The sequence below is a fragment of the Rana temporaria genome, chromosome 4, assembly GCF_905171775.1.
Source record: "Rana temporaria chromosome 4, aRanTem1.1, whole genome shotgun sequence".
NCBI classification, from domain to species: Eukaryota; Metazoa; Chordata; class Amphibia; order Anura; family Ranidae; genus Rana; species Rana temporaria.
In genome coordinates this window covers 285,711,213-285,733,076 of record NC_053492.1, presented here as the reverse complement: position 1 = coordinate 285,733,076, position 21,864 = coordinate 285,711,213, and the positions used below count along the sequence as shown (strand labels likewise).

The 21,864-nt window shown below is 40.6% G+C and overlaps 1 protein-coding gene across 1 annotated transcript in view; it reads left to right on the top strand.

The window, feature by feature from the left end:
• The window catches only part of THEMIS (thymocyte selection associated), a 121,986-nt gene that overhangs the window by 81,895 nt on the left and 18,227 nt on the right, over nt 1–21,864 (top strand). Inside the window, exon 6 of the mRNA XM_040350392.1 lies at nt 10,643–10,777. Within this exon, the coding sequence (XP_040206326.1) occupies nt 10,643–10,777 (135 nt within the window). The remainder of the gene's footprint in view (nt 1–10,642; nt 10,778–21,864) is intronic.

Sequence of the window (21,864 nt, the reverse complement as noted above, 5' to 3'; positions counted from 1 at the left end):
ATGGTAATGAAACCGATTGATTTTTCTATGGATGTGGGATCCCTTCAAGACTGCCTATGCTGAGTGACTATCCTATTATGCTGAGTGACTATCCTATTCTTCCTAAATCTTCATGATGATATTTTCTAAGAATATTTTTGGTTCAGGGCACCACCGCTATTGCCTAAGGCCCAATTTTTCTGTCCCTGTTCTTTTTTTTAATTCTTTATTTAAGAAAGAGGAACATGTGGAAATACAGAGACACACGCTAATGCATTTTACAGTAAATTATACACTCCCCACACTTTAATATATATAACACACTGTAAAGATGAGAAGTCTGTCCTCATAGGAGAGGCACATTAGATGTCGAGGGAGTAGGAATCATCCATACCCCACATGGCCATTTTTGTGGCAATCGCTGTTTTATAGAGGTTTAAATTAGAGCCCGGCACTCGCGTGCTGGCTTTGTGAAGAGATAGAAAAGAAAGATAGGTAGAGCGGGGAGCAAGGGGTAGAGGAAGGAAAGAGAAAATAAAATAAAAACGGGGGAGGGAGGGGGTAAAGGATGAGGGGGTTGTTACCCCACACAGGGAGCACCCAGAGTTGATCCCCCCCCCCCAGGGGGACCAGGCCACCAGCTGTTCGTAGTTGTCGGAGTAGATGAATTCATGCCAGTAGAACCATGTTTTGGAGAATTTCTCATTGAGACCCTTCTCCCTGGCTACCAATTCCTCCATTGCGTGAATATCTGCCACCCTTTACAACCAATCGGCCACCGACAGAGGCTAGGTCTGCTTCCAATTCAGGGGAATGCAGCTTCTTGCCGCAGTGATCAAAAGCAGTAAGATCGATTTTCTATAGCTCTTACTCTGGATTCTGTGATGGTGCAGATGGAAGAGCTCTGGGGAAATTGGTAACTCCCGGTCTCTGACTTACTGCACAATGCGATGTACCTCTGTCCGGAAGGGCTGTAGGATGCAGCATGACCAACGGACATGGAGGAATGTACCGACCTCCTCCCCACATCTCCAGCACAAGTCTGTGCTCTGAGGGAACATCCTATGTATCCCTTCCAGCGTGTAGTACCAACGGGACAGTTCGCATGTTCTGCCGCGAACCAAACCGGGGGTTGTTCGGCTCATTCCTAGCCGCAAAAGCTTTTGCTATACTTCCCATTTAATCGTTGACTTGCCTGAGTAGGAGAGCCCTTCTTGATTTCTCAATCACACCACAGAGTGTCTAGCCCCCTTGCTAGTGTGTCAAAAAGTTGAGCAGCATGTTGCTAAGCTTACCAAGTGTAATGATTTTCCCATTAAAAGGGAAAGCGGTAGTTCCCCCCCCCCCCCACTGCCAATGATGTAGTGGCCCAGAAAATGGAGACAGGGCACTTGAGAAAAAAGGATAAGCATGTATTTGATGTGCTTTTAAAAACAGAAAACGGGGAGGGGGAGAGAGAGCACCACTGTCTAAACATAGTAGTGATAAAACACAGTGGGGTTATCTACTAAAGAAAAATCTGCTGTGCATTTCCAAGTGCGCTGCAAGTGCACATAGAAGTGCAGTTGCTGTAGATCTGAGGGGGACATGCAAGGAAAATAAAAATAAGCATTTTTGCTTGCACATGATTGGATGATAAAATCAGCAGATGATAAAATCCCCTCATTTCAGATCTTCCCCTCAGACCTACAGTGACTGCACTTCCAAGTGCACTTGTGGTAAAGAGTGGATTTGCCTTTAGTAAATCCACCCCATTGTATCAATGTTCAGTGGAGACATCAACAGATGGCAGCTTCTTAAGAATACCCCATTGAATATAAACTGATAAGAAAGAGGGAAAGCGTATCCGCTGTCAGTGAAGTATTAATAAAAGGCAATGTACAAAACATTAACTAAGAGATGCACTCACATGAAGATAGTGTAACACAGGCATTACTCAATGTGTCTATCAGGTGGCATGCTTCTGATGGTCCCCAATGGAGATGTATAGAGGCTGGATAGGGATCTGCTAAAGGGAGAGTTGACTTCTCTAAGTGTAATATTATTAAATAAAAAGATAAATGATAAAAATGTACTCACATTTAGTAAGTTAAACAACAGGCAATATACCAAAAAATTCCAATCGGTGGCAAACATAGGTCCTAATAGATTGTCAGTAGACATGTGCATTTCGTTTCGTTATGAATTTGAATTCGGACAAATTTTTCATTATTCGGAAATTCGGATGCATCCGAATTTCCGAATTACAAAATTAACGAATTTAAACAAATGAAAAAAAACGCGAACGAAATTCGAATTCGAATCGAATTTAAAAACAAATTTGAATCCAATTTAAAAACAAATTCGAAACGAATTTGAAAAAATATAAATCGATTTTCTAAAAACTACAATACAATAGAATATAAAACAATAAAGCAATAGAATCAAAAAGAATAGAATAGAAGTTAATAGAATGTAATAAAATAGAACATGACAGTCTTCCGAAATTCTAATAGTATAAATTTGAATTCTAGAATAGATTGGAAAATAATAAAAATTTATGGAAACTAAAATATAAAAGAATAGAAAAAAAAATAGAACAGAATAGAATCAATTATAATATATATTATATTTTATTCTATTCTCTTGTTTTTCTTTTCTATTCCATTCTAATCTTTTCTATTCAAATTTGAATTCATTTTATACGAAATTCGAATTTCTTATTGAATGAAATTGAATTTGAATAGAAAAGATTATAAAAGATTAGTTTCATATTAGAATTAGAATTTTTTTTTGACCGAATTCCTAAAAAGTTGATCAAATTTGAAACATTTTATTAGATTAGAAAAAATCTACTGCATTTGAAAAAATTCTACCACATTTGAAAAAAATCTACTAAATTAGAAAAAACTACCACATTCAATTTTTTTTTTTTACATATAACCATTTTCCAAAATTCGAATTTCATATAGAATGAAATTAAATTGGAATAGAAAAGATTATAATAGAATAGAAAATAATAGAAAAGTTAATAAACTAGAAAAACAATAGAACAAAATAGAATCAATTATAATATATATTATATTTTATTCTATTCTCTTGTTTTTTTTTTCTATTCCATTCTAATCTTTTCTATTCGAATTTCTTATTGAATGAAATCAAATTTGAAGAGAAAAGATTATAAAAGATTAGTTTCATATTAGAATTGTAAAATTTTTTGACCGAATTCCTAAAAAGCCGATCAAATTTGAAAAATGTAATTAGATTAGAAAAAATCTACTGCATTCAAAAAATTCTACCGCATTTGAAAAAATCTACAGAATTAGAAAAAAATACTGCATTTGAAAAAAATCTACTAAATTAGAAAAAACTACCACATTCAAATTTTTTTTACATATATCTCTATATCTATATATAGAGATATATAAAATATTTTTTTTCTGTTCTATGCTATTGTTTTTCTATACTATTCTTTTCGATGCTATTTTAATATTTTCTATACAAATTCGATTTCATTCTATACGAATTTCGAATTTCAGGAAATGGTTATATATAGTTTAGTTTAAATGTGGTAGCATTATTTCGAAATTGATAATTTTTTTTAGAATTCGGTAGATTTGTTTTCGAATACTAAATGAATCCCGAAAACAAATGTAATGAATGCAACAAACTTAACTAAACAAATTAAATTAAATAACGAAACAAAACGAATCAAAACTATTTTTTTCATTTTGCACATGTCTAATTGTCATAAGTAGATGAGTATGCCAAAACATGCGAACAGACAAAAAATGTGCGAACACTGTTAAAGTCTATGGGACATGAACATGAAAAATCAAAAGTGTTAATTTTAAAGGCTTACGTGCAAGTTATTGCAAAAAAAAAAGTTTTTAAATAGCCATTTTTTTCAGGAGCAATGATTTTAATAATGCATAAAGTGAAACAATAAAAATAAAATATTCTTTTAAATATCGTGCATGGGGGGTCCCCTTAGTCTGCCTGTAAATTGGTGCATCTTTCTCATGTGTTTTACTGTGCCGCAGCAAAATCAAATTTTCAAAGGAAAACATTTCATTTAAAATTGCTTGCGGCTGTAATAGATAAACATTTATGAAAAATCAGTGTGGTCCCCCCTCCCAGTCCATATAAGGCCCTTTGGGGTCTGGTATGGATATTAAGGGAAACTCCACGCCAAAATGTTTTTAAAAAAAGGGCATGGGTCCCCCCAAAATCCATACCAGACCCTTATTTGAGCAAGCTGCCATGGCAGGCCAGTAAAGCGGGTGGGGGGTGTGTGCCCCCCCCCCTCCTGAACCATACAAGCCGCTTGCCCTCAACATGGTCAGTATGATTTGGGGTCCTGGGGTCTCAAGGGCCTCTTCCCCACAACCCTTGCCCGGTGGTTGTGGGGGTCTACGGGCAGGGGGCTTATCAGAATCTGGAAGCCCTTTTAACAACAAAACTACAGGAGATAGTTTTTGACAATTCCGTTATTAACCACTTCATTACCCAGCCATAGTCAAATGACGTCCACAGATGGGATCTCCCATCCTGGGTGGACATCATATGACGTCCTCGGCTTTTCGCCGCTGCTACGGGCCCCTGGGGGTAATGGAGCGGTAGCAGAACTGCGGCGGCGGGCGGCGGAGCTTCTTTTGCTGCTGACCGGCTAGCATTATGCAGAGCTGAGCAGCGGCGTGCAAGGAGCCCGCACACCCCCGGGGCTGCGCAGCACGGCGGTCGGGGATCCGGTGTGTCCCCGATTGGTGTAATGTAACAGTGGCGGGCGGCAGAACTTTCCGGTATCGCTTACCGGATTTGATGCACAGCGCAGTGTGGTGATTGGGGCTTAGGCTTTTCCTTTGGATACAGCCCCGATCAGGGTAAAGAGCCAATGAAATTGGCTCTTTACCACATGACCGGCTGTGTCCAATCACAACCAGTCACTAAATGTAAACACAACACTGTGAGTGTGTGTGTAACTTACTGTTGCTGTTCTCCTCTTCACACACAGATCCAGTGTGAGGGGGAGATCAGATAATAGTGAGTTACACATCTGCAACTTACTACTGTGCCCAGATTCCCCCCCTAAATAAAGAGTACCTGTCATCTAGTACCCGCCACCACACCAGAGTACCCGCCACCAGAGTACCCGCCACCTCACCACCTGCCACCAGAGTACCCGCCATCTTACCAGAGTACCTGCCACCAGAGTACCTGCCACTTCACTACCTGCCACCAGAGTACCCACCACCTCACCAGAGTACCTGCCACCAGAGTACTTGCCACCTCACCAGAGTACCTGCAAGAAAACCAGTACCTGGTTGAGAAATGAGATGTTTAATTTATGCTTGTAGAACGCCTGACGGTGCTACTTCAATGTTGGGCTTCTGTATGTGGCCAGGCTGTGTAAAAGTCTCACACATGTGGTATCGCCATACTGGAGAGGAGTAGCAGAATGTATTTTGGGGTGTCATTGTAAGTATGCATGTGCTGTGTAAGAGAAATAACTTGTTATGACAATTTTGTGAAAAAAATAATAATTTCCCCAAGAATTGTGTGAAAAAATTACACGTTCAAAAACTATGCCTCTTACTAAATACCTTGGAATGTCTGCTTTCCAAAAAGGGGTAATTTGGGGGGTATTTGTACTTTCCTGGCTTGTTAGGGTCTCAAGAAATTAGATGGGCCGTCAGTACTTTAGGTGTGATCAGATGTGATAATTTTTCAATGATTTGCACCATAGCTTGTAGACTCTCTAACTTTCACAGAGACCAAATAATATACACTTTTTTTTTTAGAAACAAAAAAAAGTGTTTTTTTCCCCAAATTTCTCTCTTTTTTCGCTTATATTGCAAAAAATATAAAGCCCAGCGGTGATTAAATACCACCAAAAGAAAGCTCTGTTTTTAAGAAAAAAATGATAAAAATTTGGTTTGGGTACAGTGTAGCATGACTGAGTAATTATCATTCAAAGTGTGAGAGCGCTGAAAGCTAAAAATTGGTCTAGGAAGGAAGGGTGTATAAAAGCCCTGTATTGAAGTGGTTAAAAAACAAAATAAAAAAAGTGTCCCGCCATGTCCATCTATCTTTGATCACGGCGCCCAGACCCAAAAAATAGAACAAAAAAAAGCTCTGCCTCGATGGAAGGTGTCCTGCCGACTGCTGTTTCTTGGCTTTGACAGCTGTTATATAGGCAAGGGTAGGGCCACCCTGTGATGTTACCTGGGTGACCCCACTCCCTCTGACGTCACGTGATGTCAGAAGGGGGCAGGGTCACTGGTTACGAGGCGGAGCTTTTTCGTTTTGTTTTTTCATGTATGGCTGGCTTGATTTGAAGATGGATGGACATTGCGGAACACTTTTTTTGAATAAAGGAATTTTCAAAAACTGAATCCTGTCAGGTCAGGTGCATGCTTTGTCCAATCATCAGACATCAATGCACTGCGATCTCGCAGTGCATTATGGGGGCATTCCACAGGGTGCTCGAGTTTGCAGCGAACACCCCATAATATTCACTGTTCGGCGAACAGGCGAACACCCAATGTTTAATTCAAACATCGAGTTCAACCCCACTAATAGGATGAGAACCAGGAAGAACCCACGCTGATGTGTGTATGATTGTATCCAACACCTACTGTTTGTTGGACCAACACCTGCTTGTTATGCCTACTTTATGTGTTCATATCCACATGATGGTCTCCCATACAACAGACTGTGTAAGTCTAAAAACTCTGAAAACCAACTTTTTAAATATTTTTTTTTAATTCTTTATTTTTTTTTGAACAAATGCACCATTCCATATGGAACTGGTTGTTACAAATGATAATACAAATGAGGTACATCAATTATTTCGGCCAAATCTAGTTAATATATTTGAAACCGCTTGGGCCAGATTCTCAGTGGAGATACGACGGCGTATCTCCACGTTGCGCCGTCGTATCTATGCGCCTGATTCTTAGAATCAGTTACGCATAGATATCTGTTAGATCCGACAGGCGTAAGTCTGTCGGATCGTAACTGCATATTTACGCTGGCCACTAGGTGGCGCATTCCTTAGAATTTCGCGTTGAGTATGCAAATGAGCTAGTTACGCGAATTCCCGAACGTACGCCCGGCCGACGCAGTAAAGTTACGCCGTTTACGTTAGGCTTTTCCCGGCATATAGGTACCCCTGCTTTATGGTGGTGTAAGTGCGGCGTACCAATGTTAAGTATGGCCGTCGTTCCCGCGTTGAAATTTGAAAAGTTACGTCGTTTGCGTAAGTCGTCCGTGAATGGGGCTAAACGTCATTTACGTTCACGTCGAAAACAATGACGTCCTTTGCGTACTTTGGAGCAATGCACACTGGGGAATTCCATGGATGGCGCATGCGCCGTTCGGGAAAAACGTGAATCACGTCGGGTCACAGTACATTTACATAAAACACGCCCCCCTGATCCAAATTTTAATTAGGCGGGCTTACGCCGGCCGATTTACGCTACGCCGCCGCAACTTACGGAGCAAGTGCTTTGAGAATACAGCACTTGCCCGTCTAAGTTGCGGAGGCGTAACGTAAATCGGATACGTTACGCCGCCGCAATGATACGCGGTTCTATGTGAATCTAGCCCCTTGTTTTTAGTCCTCATATTTGATAATAAAGAAAATGGTATGTTTTTTGTTTTTGTTTTGTCTTGTTTGACTTGGGTATTAATATACATTGTAGAGAGCTTGCTTGGAAAATACACAAGGTAAATGATGCGGATGTAAAAAGTGTTACTAAACAGAATAATATTACAATCTTCTGAGTGCTTTGGGTTTGTTTATTGAAGATGTACATCTTTATCTTGGTATAGTTACTGCAGAATTTACAATAGAGGAAATGTTTAGTCTGAAGTTCTTAGGCTGCATTCACACCTTGGCATACAAAATCGCGGCATTTTGTCCCGCGAATTGCGGCGACAAATTGTGGCGTTTTGTACTGCGATTTGCGGCGACAAAACACAGCGATTGTGAATGCAGCCTTACCCCCTCTATGGAGATGGTTCACATCTCCTATGCCGAACGCCGAAAGTCGCCTGAAAAAAAGGTCCGGGACTTGTTTTCAGGCGGCAGGCGTACAGCGTTCAGCGTGGAGATGTGAACCATCTCCATAGAGGGCAATGTGAAATCATCCCTCCAGCGTCTCAGAGAAGGCTGCGGCGTCGCACTACAGGCGTATATACGCCTAGGTGTGAACGGGGGCTTAATATTGTTGCATAGCCTTATATAGCAAAATATTGTTTATCTGAGTGTTTAATGACTAAGAGAAAAAAATGTCCAAACTAAAACACCAACTCCCTGCAGTTTAATAATTCATACATGGGTTCACTTTTTGTGTATATTTTACAACATGTTTGTAATAAGGAGAAAAAAAATATAAATTCAGAATATCTCAGGTGTCATTATGCTGATGTGCTGATGTAATTATTGTCTATCTCTACAGAGAAAATATGGAGGATGTGTACATATTTGCTTTTTATGTTGGCTGTGGTCAGGATTAAAAAAATATAAACGTTAAAAATATTTTTGCCTTTTTTTTATTCTGGTAAATATTGTACTGCAAAAAATGATGTCTCCGATCCAACCAGCAGGTGGAGCTCTAGTATTCTTTTTACATTTAAAGCATTGCATCACTCTCAGCTATGATGATAGAAACCTGTTGTGTACAGAACAGTTTCAGTTAGTCAAATAGAACCTCAGAACAATCTTGTTTTGAAAGTTTAATCCTGTGTTTTGAGTTAATTTAGTAAAAAGTATCCAAAATTATTATGGTTTGCTTCAGTTTCACTACAATCACATGATAGTTTTCAGATAAACGGAGAGTTCATTGTTTTACATTAGTCATATAGGACTGATGGACATACATTTTGATTTTTCCGATACGTGTCATGTAGACACCATAAGCTGTCACCAGAATTATAATGTTTAAAAAATCTTGTTTAACATCTATTTCTCTTTGAGAAGCCAGTGCTTGCAAGATGTTTGAATGTGTCTGCCTGCAACCCTCTGTTTGGTCTGGTACATCGAAAGGTGTTCATTAATTGAAATTGGGCTTTAATATTTGGGCGTAAAATTCAGGTTAAGGTTAAAGTTTTGGTGTTGGGCCATGCAAAGGTTTTTGGATGGGTTTAGGAAAAGGGTGATGTTTAAGACTCAGTTTAGGGCCTACATCTGGTTTAGGAATTGTGACAGACATCCTGGGTGCCTTCATAGAATGGTGCCTTCAGCCCTCCAGCCCTTCACCCCAAGCGTCTTACACAGACAAGATGTTGGGGTAAAAAAAAAAAAAAAAAGAAACCACTTTATTGAACCGAAATACAGTTTTTTTATACACTTTAAAAACAGGGGCATTCCCCACATGAGCAATAAAAACAAATATTACACATTGTGTTAAACACCCCACAATGGTTAGGTAATGAGGTAAAGTTTACACCAGACTAATCACATCAGGAGGATTAGCAAACAGACAGAAATAATAGGTGATTTAATTAACAATGGGAGGAAGACTTAACAATAAACACATAACACTTTAATAAAAAACAAATTACACATAACAACAGGAGACCTCAGCATCAGGTTGTTTTGAGCTGATTATATTAACATCTGCTTTGAGTCTCTGAATATAGGAGGGGGTTACAGCAGTCAATGCCTTTTGGGCACAGAGGCCCCAAATCTGTATCCGGGGCTCCCAGTTCTCAGAGTCTGTGTGTTTTGGGGAGACATTGTATCCAAAGTAAAACCTCTCCGAAGTTCCCCCACGCACACACCTCCCAAAGAATACAGCCCGCTTAAATGCCAATGCCCATAGTCAGTAGGCAATTGGCTACTCTGCAGTCCTCTCCAAAAGCCCCTTTTGGGTATTGTTTTTAATTTGGACTTCTTGTGAGCAGATCAGGATGTTTAGCATATTTTTTTTTACTGATGGTGAACTCAGGGACAGTTAAAAAAATGAAGTCTTTATTTTTTTAATAGAATTAAAGCTTGGAAACTCAGGTCTTGATGTGTGTGCCCTTACTTAAAAATATACCCTTGCCTCAGTTTCAGATGCCATATAGGACAGGAGACCCCAAATGGAGCACAGATGAGATTTAAATCATTCTAGAAGTCTAAGCCATCCTCCACTCCTTCCAAAAAACATTTTAGATCTTGTAATGGTGGTTCTTGCAGTCTCACCTTTTAGATTTATAAAGTTTAGCCATAAGTTAGGCAATAATTACATTCTTCAGAGCTTGTATGACTGTGATAGCCTACCTACGTCAGGCAGTTATACTGTACCTTGCTTATATTTGATTATAAAATTCCAGAGTAATATCAGAAAAGACTTCCTTCCAAAAACCACCTCTCTTTTTGCTCAATGTCAAAGTGCTCCTTGTTTTCCAGTTATTTACCTGTTACTTGCTTTAATTAGAAAACAAGTTTGAGCTGCTGTAAAACCTATTTTTTTTTTTTTACATCAATGGTATCAAACAAAAAGTTGTATTTTCCATTGTAAAGATTTTCACAAGATTTTGTCATGTGATCAGTTTTTTTTTTCTTTGAAATAAGCTTAAACAAATTAGTAATTTTCTTTGTTTTAAATGTTCATGTTATACATGAAAGAAGACAATCTTTCTGTATTTGATGTTCTCAAATGTATATTATATTCTTATTGTTCTGTTCAAGATTTAGCTAAGGAAGTCATCACATTGGATGTGGAAGAAGAAAAGAACCAGGATATAGAAAAGGCTATTGAAGACATTGGGAACCAGTTTAAAACCACAATCTTAAAATACCAAACTGATATATGCAAATTACAAGGTAATACTTTTATCACTTAAACTTTATATAACTATATGTTACTATCAACCTAAGATACACAAGTAGGTATTTTCTATCTTCAAACCTGCTAATATTCGTAGCATCTGAGTAAATGGACCAGAGTCTTTGCTGAAGTGGGAGAATTAGTAATTTAATATAAGTCTTTCTGGAGGCGCCTCTACTCAGTTGGAGCTTGTACACTGGAAATGCCAGAGATCACTAGTGTCCCTAACTATATTATTACTTCAACACATTTACAGTCTAATTTTGGGTATCTTTTCAGTTATTATATTCTAGAGCTTTCAGTGGTGTGTAAAATAATCAAATACATATGAAATGTGGATAGAGACATACATCAGGCTGGTGGCAGCTCAGTACAAACAGAGGTTTCTTGTTTTCTCTTTGCCAGCATCCCAACAAGTCGAGGTTCCTGTATATGTTCAATTGTCTTAGCTCTTTTATTCCTCTGCAGAAAAAAAATATAATAGGCCCTCAAGGATTAACACATATGTATAGCCACTTTTTCTGTTTTAAATGGAGTAGGGAAAGGTTGAAACCCCTGTTCTTCACTTCCTATCTGGTAGAAAAAAGTAAAAAAAAGTCTCTAAAAAAAATAGGGGAATTCCTGGCCTAAATAGTTGTCACCAGTAGGGATGAGCTTCGAGTTTGAGTCAAACTCATGTTCGCCTCGAACATTGCCTGTTCGCCGAACAGCAAATACGTTGGGGTGTTCGCGGCAAATTCGAAAAGCCGCGGAACACCCTGTAAAAGTCTATTGGAGAAATCTAAAGTGCTAATTTTAAAGGCTTATATGCAAGTTATTGTCATAAAAAGTGTTTGCGGACCTGGGTCCTGCCCCAGGGGACATGTATCAATGCAAAAAAAAAAAAGTTTTTTTTCGGGAGCAGTGTTTTTAATAATTCCTAAAGTGAAACAATGAAAGTGAAATATTTCTTTAAATTTCGTACCGAGGGGGTGTGTAAAGTATGCCTGTAACGCAGCGCTTAGAACGGTCTCTGCACAAAGTGTCATTTCTGAAGGAAAAAAAGTAATTTAAAACCACGCGGCTATAATAAATTGTCGGCTCCGGCAATACAGAGAAAAGGCATTGAAAGTCATTGATAAAAAATGACTTGGGGGTCCCCCCAAATTCAATTACCAGGCCCTTCAGGTCTGGTATGGATATTAAGGGGAACCCTGCATCAAATTAAAAAAAATGGTGTGGAGTTCCCCCCAAAAATCCATACCAGACCCTTTATCCGAGCATGCAACCTGGCAGGCCGCAGGAAAAGAGGGGGAGACGAGAGAGCGCCCCCTCCTGAACTGTACCAGGCCACATGCTCTCAACATTGGGAGGATGCTTTGGGGGTCTGTGACCCCTCAAAGCACCATGTCGCCATGTTGATGGGGACAAGGGCCTCATCCCCACAACCCTTGCCCGGTGGTTGTGGGGGTCTGTGAGCAGGGGGCTTATCGGAATCTAGAAAGGCCCCTTTAACAAAGGGGACCCCCAGATCCCGCCACCCCCCCATGTGAATTGGTAATGGGGTACATTGTACCCCTACCATTTCACAAAGAAAGTGTAACAAATTGTAAAAAAAAACACAGACACCGTTAGGAAAGTCCTTTATTAAAAATAAAAATGAAAAAAAAGATTCCAGCGGTGGTAATCCACTCTCGGTCTCCGCTCCAACCACTGTCGGTATCTTGCGATGGGTGATCTCCTCTTCATCCAGGTCCAGGATCCAGCTATGAGATGTCCGCAGCGCATCACCTGTCTCCACCAGAGGCCCCCCCGGGAATGATGCGGCGGGAGCCAGTTAGAGCTCTTATGTAGGTGAGGGCGGGGCCACCCGTTACGTGACCCCGTCTGACGCAAGGGAAAACCCAGGCTTTCCCAGTGTTGTGCGGGTGACCCCGCCCCCCTCTAAAGTGACTGAACGGTCTGGTATGGATATTTGGGGGGAACCCCACGTCATTTTTTTTATTTGACTCAGCGTTCCCCTTAATATCCATACCAGACCTGAAGGACCTGGTAATTGAATTCGGGGGGACCCCCTAGCATTTTTTTTTTTAAATCAATGACTTTTCTCTGTATTGCCAGGAGCCAACAATTCATTATAGCCGCGAGTAGTTTTAAATGACTTTTTTTCCTTCAGAAATGACACTTTGTGCAGGGACAGTTCTAAGCACGGGAAACAAACGCTACTTCACAGGCATACTATACACACCCTAGGTACGAAATTTAAACACATATTTCTCTTTTATTGTTTCACTTTAAGCATTATTAAAATCCCCGCTCCCGAAAAAACTGCAGTTTTTAAAACTTTTTTTTGCATTGATACATGTCTCCTGGGGCAGGACCCAGGTCCCCAAACACTTTTTAGGACAATAACTTGCATATTAGCCTTTAAAATTAGCACTTTAGATATCAAACGTTCGAGTCCCATAGACTTTAACGGGGTTCTAAAGTTCACACAAACTTTTGGTCTGTTCGCAGGTTCTTGTGCGAACCGAATGGGGGAGTGTTCGGCTCATCCCTGATCACCAGCACAGGTGTTCCCATTGGAAGTTTCACTGTCACATTTTGTCCTGGTGAAAGCTCTAATGCCGCATACACACCATCACTTTATGTGATGAAAAAAAACGACATTTTCTGTGAAGTAAAAAATGACGTTTTTGAAACTTCAATTTTCAAAGACGAAGTTGCCTACACACCATCGTTTTCTCACAATGTTCTAGCAAAGTGAGGTTACGTTCCACCACGTTTTACCATTGAAGCTTGCTTCATAAGTAGCTTCTGGGCATGCGTAGATGAAAAAACGTCTTAGAAAACAACGTTTTTTGCTACACACTGTCAATTTCTGTGAAGTAAAAAGTGCACTTTTGAAAAACGACACATAAAATTGAAGCATGCTTCAATTTTTTTTGGTCGTTTTTTTACAAGACATAAAACGACGTTTTCCCCCACACACGGTCAATTAAAGTGACGTTTTTAAAAACGTCATTTTTTTTTCATCACATAAAGTGATGGTGTGTACGCGGCATAAGACTTTGGATTTACAATTGATTTCTATATTAGTGACCATGAATCAGGAAAAATGGAGAGAATGAATTTAGTGCCTTGAAAAAGTATTCATACCCCTATTAAATGTTCCGCATATTGTCATGTTACAACCAATAATGTATTTTATGTGATAGACCAACACAAAGTAACACATAATTGTGAAGTAGAAGAAAAATCATAAATGGTTTTCAAAATGTTTAACAAATATCTGAAAAGTGTGACATGCATTTGTTGAACCACCTTTTGCTGCAAATACAGCTGCTAGTCTTTTTGGGGATGTCTCTACCAGCTTCTAGAGAGTAAAACGTTTGCCCATTCTTCTGTGCAAAATAGCTCAAGCTCTGTCAGATTGGATAGAGTGTGTCTGTGAACAGCAATTCCAAGTCTTGCCACATATTCTCAATTGGATTTAGGTCTGGACTTTGAATGGGCCATTTTAACACCCGAATATGCTTTGATCTTAACCATTCCATTGTAGCTCTGGCTGTATGTTTAGGGTTATTGTCCTGCTGGAAGGTAAAGTTTTAGCTGCCAGGCTGGAGTAGACTAAAGTCAGCCATGGGTGACTAAGTGTTATGGTATGCTTAAAATCTAGAGAAACTTTGCAAAAGCACCAAGGTGTGTCAAGCCTGCAGTTTTCCTGCCTGTGAAATTCTAACCTCCTAGCTGCAATGCTTATCCTAGTTTGGCTTCTGCACTCACCTATGGGAGTCACCTGCTATTCTGTGGGTTTATATTGCCTTTCCCTTCCATCACTTCCTGGCCCTCCTCCCAGTTTGGCTCTCTCTCTCTCTCTATATATATATATATATATATATATATATATATATATATATATTTTGTAACAGTAGGAGCTACTGTCACGTTAAAGTGGACACAGAGTCTGCATATTGGGTGAATGCAGAGCTGCAGAGCTTGCATTTAAAAACAGAGAAAACTGCTCTGGCAGTTTTCTCAGATTTTTCAATCTCTCCAACCCTGTGTCCGGGTTTTAGAGACAGCCTGCGAGCTGTCTGCCCAGCTGCAGACAGCTCATATAATCAGGGACTGGTCAGAACAGAGGAGAGGGAGGAAGGTGGAGCAGTGGCTGTGACTGTCGCTGTGTCTCTGTGTTGGGACAGACGCTGTATGCGTTGAAGGACTTTGGGGCCTTGTGCATCCAGGACTGTGGGTCTGGAGGAGCTGATGGTTTGAGGAACCATTACCTGTAGCAGCAGTGCTGTTAAAGACTAGCCAGGTGGGCTGTTATTTTCATTGGTTTCTGCATAACGTTTAAACCCCTACGTGGGATTCCTATGAATGGACTTTTTGTTTTGTTTATCCCCATTTAATAAACGTGGGCTACCAGGCCCTTAACACTAATTGCCTGTTTGCTGTGGACTCACTACACCAAAACGCATCTGCCAGAAGAGCTAAACAACCCCCAATGTTTACAATATATATATATATATATATATATATATATATATATATATATATATATATATAAATATATATATATATATATATATATATATATATGTGTGTGTGCTCAATGCAGCCCACATTGCCTGAGCAACTTCACAGTTCTCTGAGCTTCTGTTTTCCTACTATTAGGTGTATTCTGAGTCTGAATTCCTATGTACCAACCCTGGCTTAATTTATTGTCTGTGCTTGCCTACCGTCACCCACCCTGACCTCAGCTTGTTTTCCTGGATTTCCTCTGCACACACAAGTAGTCTCTGCATCCTCAACTGGGTGTACCCGGGGGTTGCAAGTCTATCGCCACCATCAGGGGCCCTGGGGAAGAAGCAGGCTGGGGCTTAGACTCTGTGCCCTGGGGAACCCTGAGTTGGCGAATTACAAGGGCTCTCTATCACATACACCTGACAATATGGGACAGGTGGACCAAAGTAGTCTTGTCTACTGTGGACAATATCTTTTATATGTATAATTGTAATTTAGATATAAGAGCCGCCAGCGATATGTTTTACCAAAAATATGTAGAAGAATATATATTGGTCTAAACTGATGAAGAAATTTGTTTTTAAAAAACATTTTTGGGGATATTTATAATAGCAAAAAGTTAAAAATATAGTTTTTTTTTCAAAATTGACGCTCTTTTTTGTTTATAGTGCAAAAAATAAAAACCACAGAGGTAATCAAATACCACCCAAAAGAAATTTCATTTGGGTACAGCGTCGCATGACTAACCAATTGTCAGTTGAAGCGACGCAGTGCCAAATTGTAAAAAGTGCTCTGGTCAGGAAGGGGGTAAAATCTTCCGGGCTGAAGTGGTGAAGCATGGTTTAAGCGTTGTGAGGCTTAATACGCATTCTATGGTTTATTTGTAGGTTTGTGTATTGTCTTGTGCATGCCCATTGTCTTGTGTTTTATATCAGTTTAGTTTTAATATTATCAGACTTCCAAACATTAAAGAGTAAGAATAACAAAAACAGATTGCTCCTTTTTATAATGAAACCCCAAAAAGAAGGCTGTGGTACTTCAGGGTTTGGATTAGCTGTGGTTTATTTCAAAGGTTTGTGTATTGTCTTATACTAGCCCGCTTGGCACATAGACCAGAAGTTTCCTAATGCATCTAAAAAGATGTTTTAAATAAATACAATTTTACTATTGGCAGACTTCCAAACATCCAAATCGGATAAGGATAAAAACCCCACAAAGAAGGCTATAGTTTTCGAGACTTGGGTCAACTAACTGTAACACCAATGGCATAGACAACAGCAGAACAACATTTGAAGTCCACTTAAAACTGATTATTCACTTGAATAAATCAATGGTCTGTTTTAGTGGATGGCCCCAAAGCCCCTAGTATAGCATTTTGCAATGGGGATCGCCCAGGAATAGAACATTTATACTTAAATTAGTCCAAGTTCGATTAATGTAACTATGCAAAACTATCCATACATGGAATTTAGCTTTACAATTGCAAAATTGGTTCTTTACTTTTAGAGCAGTGAAAATGTAGATCTTTCTTCCCCATGAAGTGGTATCAGCTGACAGTGTTGATATAATCTTATGAATTATACAAATATGGTACTACAGTATCTCACAAAAGTGAGTACACCCCTCACATTTTCCTAAATATTTTATTATATCTTTTCATGTGACAAGACTGAAGAAATGACACTTTGCTACAATGTAAAGTAGTGAGTGTACAACTTATATAACCGTAAATTTGCTGTCCCCTCAAAATATCTCAACACACAGCCATTAATGTTTAAACCACTAGCAACAAAAATGAGAACACCCCTAAGTAAAAATGTCCAAATTGGGCCCAAAGTGTCAATAATTCGTGTGGCCACCATTATTTTCCAGCACTGTCTTAACCCTATTGGGCATTGAGTTCACCAGAGCTTCACATGTGGCCACTGGAATCCTCTTCTACTCCTCCATGACGACATCATAGAGCTGGTGGATGTTAGAGACCTTGCGCTTTTCCACCTTCCGTTTGAGTATGCCCCACAGATGATCAATAGGGTTTAGGTCTGGAGACATGCTTGGCCAGTCCATCTCCTTTACCCTCAGCTTCTTTAGCAAGGCAGTGGTCATCTTGAAGGTGTGTTTGGGGGTCATTATCATGTTGGAATACTGCCCTGTGGCCCGGTCTGCAAAGGGAGGGGATCATGCTCTGCTTCAGTATGTCACAGAACATGTTGGCACTTATAGTTCCCTCAATGAACTGTAGCTCCCCAGTGTCTCTCATGCAGCCTTAGACAATGACACTCCCACCTCCATGCTTGACTGTTGGCACACTTGTCCTTGTACTCCTCACCTATTTGCCGCCACACATGTTTGACACCATCTTAACCAAATATGTTTGTCTTGTTCTCATCAGACCACAGGACATGGTTCCAGTAATCCATGTACTTAGTCTGCTTGTCTTCAGCAAACTGTTTGCAGGCTTTCTTGTGGATCATCTTTAGAAGAGTCTTCTTTCTGAGAAGATGATACACATGCAGACCAATTCGATGAAGTGTGCAGCATATGGTCTGAGCACTGACAGGCAGACCCCACCCCTTCAACCTCTGCAGCAATGATGGCAGCACTCATACATTTATTTCCCAACATTAACCTCTGGATATGATGCTGAGCACTGTGACAGACTCAGCAGGGACATCTTATGTCTAAAATCATCCATGTCCACTGGGGCATAGGATGACTGAAAAAATGATATCTTGGACTACCTGAGATGGGATCATTATGTAATTATTATCTACAATATATTCCAGGATATCTGAAAAACAACTATTTACTGTTTGTTGATTCTGAACTCAATGGGTTAATTGTAAGAGTGACTCATTCATACTGTTAGATGCTAATGTCCTCACCTCTAGCCATCTGCCTGTTCTCTGTGCTAATTGACCCAGCTATTGTGTGAAGATGTCCTGTGTTTACACTTATGATAATGTGTATTGTATAGCAGGTGAGCGAGGAGACGTGACGTCTTCTCGCCTAGTCTGGGTAAATGATTAGTTAATTAGCTCATGTTAATTTATGTTTTGGTTACCTCCTCTTTAAACTGTATATATTCTTGGTTCTATTAAACACTTCATGTTCAGCAGACAAACAAGTATCGTCTAGTTGTGTGCTTGAGAGCAGCTGGAATATCTGATATCTATATCCAGACTTATAGGAAGCGGCATATGATGGAAACACTCAAGCAGAGTGTGGGACGTTCCGTTACAAGCACATGCACTCAACTACATTGGTCGACCGTGGCGAGGCCTGTTCTGAGTGTAACCTGTCCTGTTAAACCGCTGTATGGTCTTGGCCACCGTACTGCAGCTCAGTTTCAGGGTCTTGGCAATCTTCTTATAGCCTAGGCAAGTGATGGAACTACATTTCCCATGATGCTCAACTACACTGCAGAGTGCATGACCATCATAAGAAATGTAGTTCCAAAACATCTGGGGTGAAAATGTTCACTATCACTGGCCTAGGCCATCTTTATCTAGAGCAACATTTTTTTTTCAGATCCTCAAGGAGTTGTTTGCCATGAGGTGCCATGTTGAACTTTCAGTGACCAGTATGAGAGAGTGAAAGTGATAACACCAAATTTAACACATCTGCTCCCCATTCACTCCTGAGACCTTGTGAAACTAAAGAGAGAATATAGCTAAATGGGTCCAATTTGGACATTTTCACTTAAAGGTGTACTCACTTTAGTTACCAGCAGCTTAGACATTAATGTGTTTTGAGTTATTTTGAGGGACAGCAAATTTACACTGTTATACAAGCTGTACACTCACTACTTTACATTGTAGCAAAGTGTAATTTCTTCAGTGTTGTCACATGAAAGGATGTAATAAAATATTTACAAAAATGTGAATCTTTTGTGAGATACTGTATGTAGCATATTATAAGGAATTACCACATTGATATATGGTTATTGTGCAGCTAGTGAAAATTGCATTTATAGAGCAGGATTTAAAACATCACACACCCACTGCAATATTCTCTATATTTATACAGTATCTAATGCCTTTCCAGGTCACAAGATGTACATGGTGACTAAACAAACAGAAATTTTACATCAATTGCTGTGTGCTTCTCAACACAGAGAATAAATATCCCTAGGGAAATTACAGGTGTGCTGAATGATTTATACATTTTTAGCATAATAAAATGGGTTTGTACAGATTGATATTTACTGGAGAAGTGATATCACTTTCCTGGAGTAAACTGCTTTGTATCATTAGTAATAGCCATATAAAATTAAAGTTTAACCTTAGTTCTTCTATGTGTTTTATCCATTTAATCCCCTAGTGAATACCATAACACTATTCCTAGCAATAAAATTGATAAATGTTTTTGCGCATATGTCTAACTTACTACATAATTAACCTTACTGGATTTAGATTAATTTGTTTCCACAATGTACCAATAGCTTTTGCTTGATTTACTATACTTAAATGGAAACTATAATAGTTTTGGGACAGTTTTATAGTTTTATTTTAAACTGTAAAGTATTAAGCAGTTGTATATTACACACGCTTAACGAAATGAACTATTAACGACCGACTCCTGCACATATACTTCAGCAGAATGGCACGGCTGGGCAGAGTAACGTATATTTACGCCACTTTAAATTCTGCCATGCAGGCGCACGCGTGCCCCTGACGCAGGTTCCGTGACCATGCCCGCGGCACCCGTGGACTCGATGTCCGCCGGTGTCCCGCAATCGGGTCACAGAGATGCAGAATGGGGAGAGGCAAGTGTAAACAAGCATCTCCACGTTCTGCCTAGTGACACTGTCACTGATCGTCTGCTCCCTCTCATTGGGAGCAGCGATCAGTGATATGTCACTCGTAGCCACGCCCCCTAACAGTTAGAATCACTCCCTAGAACACATTTAACCCCTTCCTAGCCCCCTAGTGGTTAACCCCTTCACTACCAGTCACATGTATACAGTATCAGTGCATATTTATATCACTGATCGCTGTATAAATGTGAATGGTCCCAAAATAGCACCAAAAGTGTCCGATGTGTCCGCCATAATGTCAAAGTCATGATAAAAATCGCAGAGAGGTGAATTGGAGTTTCATGCAAGCAGTCTTACAGCACGGAGGCTTTGGTAGTAGGATAATACAGTGGATCTTGTCTATCTATTCTTGTCCAATGGCCCAGATACGGGCCAATGGAATACTATCGGAGATCTTCTGGATTTCAAATGGGACACGTCAGGGGTGTCCCCTATCTCCACTCCTCTTTGCCCTGTCACTGGAACCTTTTCTATGCACGCTGCATCAGAACGGGGACATCTCAGGAATACAAATAGGGAAGAATCAGTGTAAAATCTCAGCCTATGCAGACGATATGCTGTTTACCCTTACAAACCCATTGCTTTAGATACCAAACTTTATGAGTTTGAGAAATATGGTTCTCTTTCGAACCTTCGTATCAATTTTAATAAGTCTAAAGTAGGGTTGTCCCGATACCACTTTTTTAGGGCCGAGTGCAAGTACCGATACTTTTTATCAAGTACTCGCCGATAACGATTACCGATACTTGTTTTTAATCCAATGTGACAGTGGCACATGTGTCAGTAGTTTTTTTTTCCTACAATTTTTTTTAAATATTTTTTTTGTTTTTACAATTTTTTTAAATGCTTTCTTTTTTTTAAGGGGGCTGGTGGGGAATGGACAGTGTCGGTGTGTTTTTAATTTAATTTTTAATTCATTTTTTTATTATTTATTGCAATTCCCTTTTTTTTTTAATCAGCCCTGTTGGGGGGCTTTGGTGAGATATCGGGGGTCTTAACAGACCTCTCCCCTCTGAGACAGAGAAGGGGACTAGGGACACAGATTCCCCAGTCCCTTTCTCAGCAGCCTCAGCTGCACTGAAAATGTAAGGCGAGAAGACAGCGGCTTCTCTTCATTCATAAACTGAAACATTGTAAACGCAGGTTACAATGTTTCAGTTATGTGAATGGACATTCGGAAAAGGTAGGAGCCGGATTTACCGGCACCTACCGCCGCTCTCCATCCTGCGGCAGCACGGTGGGGGGACACGGCGGCAGCACGGAGGGTGGACACGGCGGCAGCACGGAGGGTGGACACGGCGGCAGCACGGAGGGTGGACACGGCGGCAGCACGGAGGGTGGACACGGCGGCAGCACGGAGGGTGGACACGGCGGCAGCACGGAGGGTGGACACGGCGGCAGCACGGAGGGTGGACACGGCGGCAGCACGGAGGGTGGACACGGCGGCAGCACGGAGGGTGGACACGGCGGCAGCACGGAGGGTGGACACGGCGGCAGCACGGAGGGGGGACACGGCGGCAGCACGGAGGGGGGACACGGCGGTAGCACGGAGGGGGGGGGCACGGCGGCAGCAGCACGGAGGGGGGGACACGGCGGTAGCAGCACGGAGGGGGGACACGGCGGCAGCAGCACGGAGGAGGGGACACGGCGGCAGCAGCATGGAGGGGGGGACAAGGCAGCAGCATGGAAAAAGAGATGTCACCATGGAGGGAGATGGCAGCATGGAGGGGGACACGGAGGAGTACAGCAGCAGAA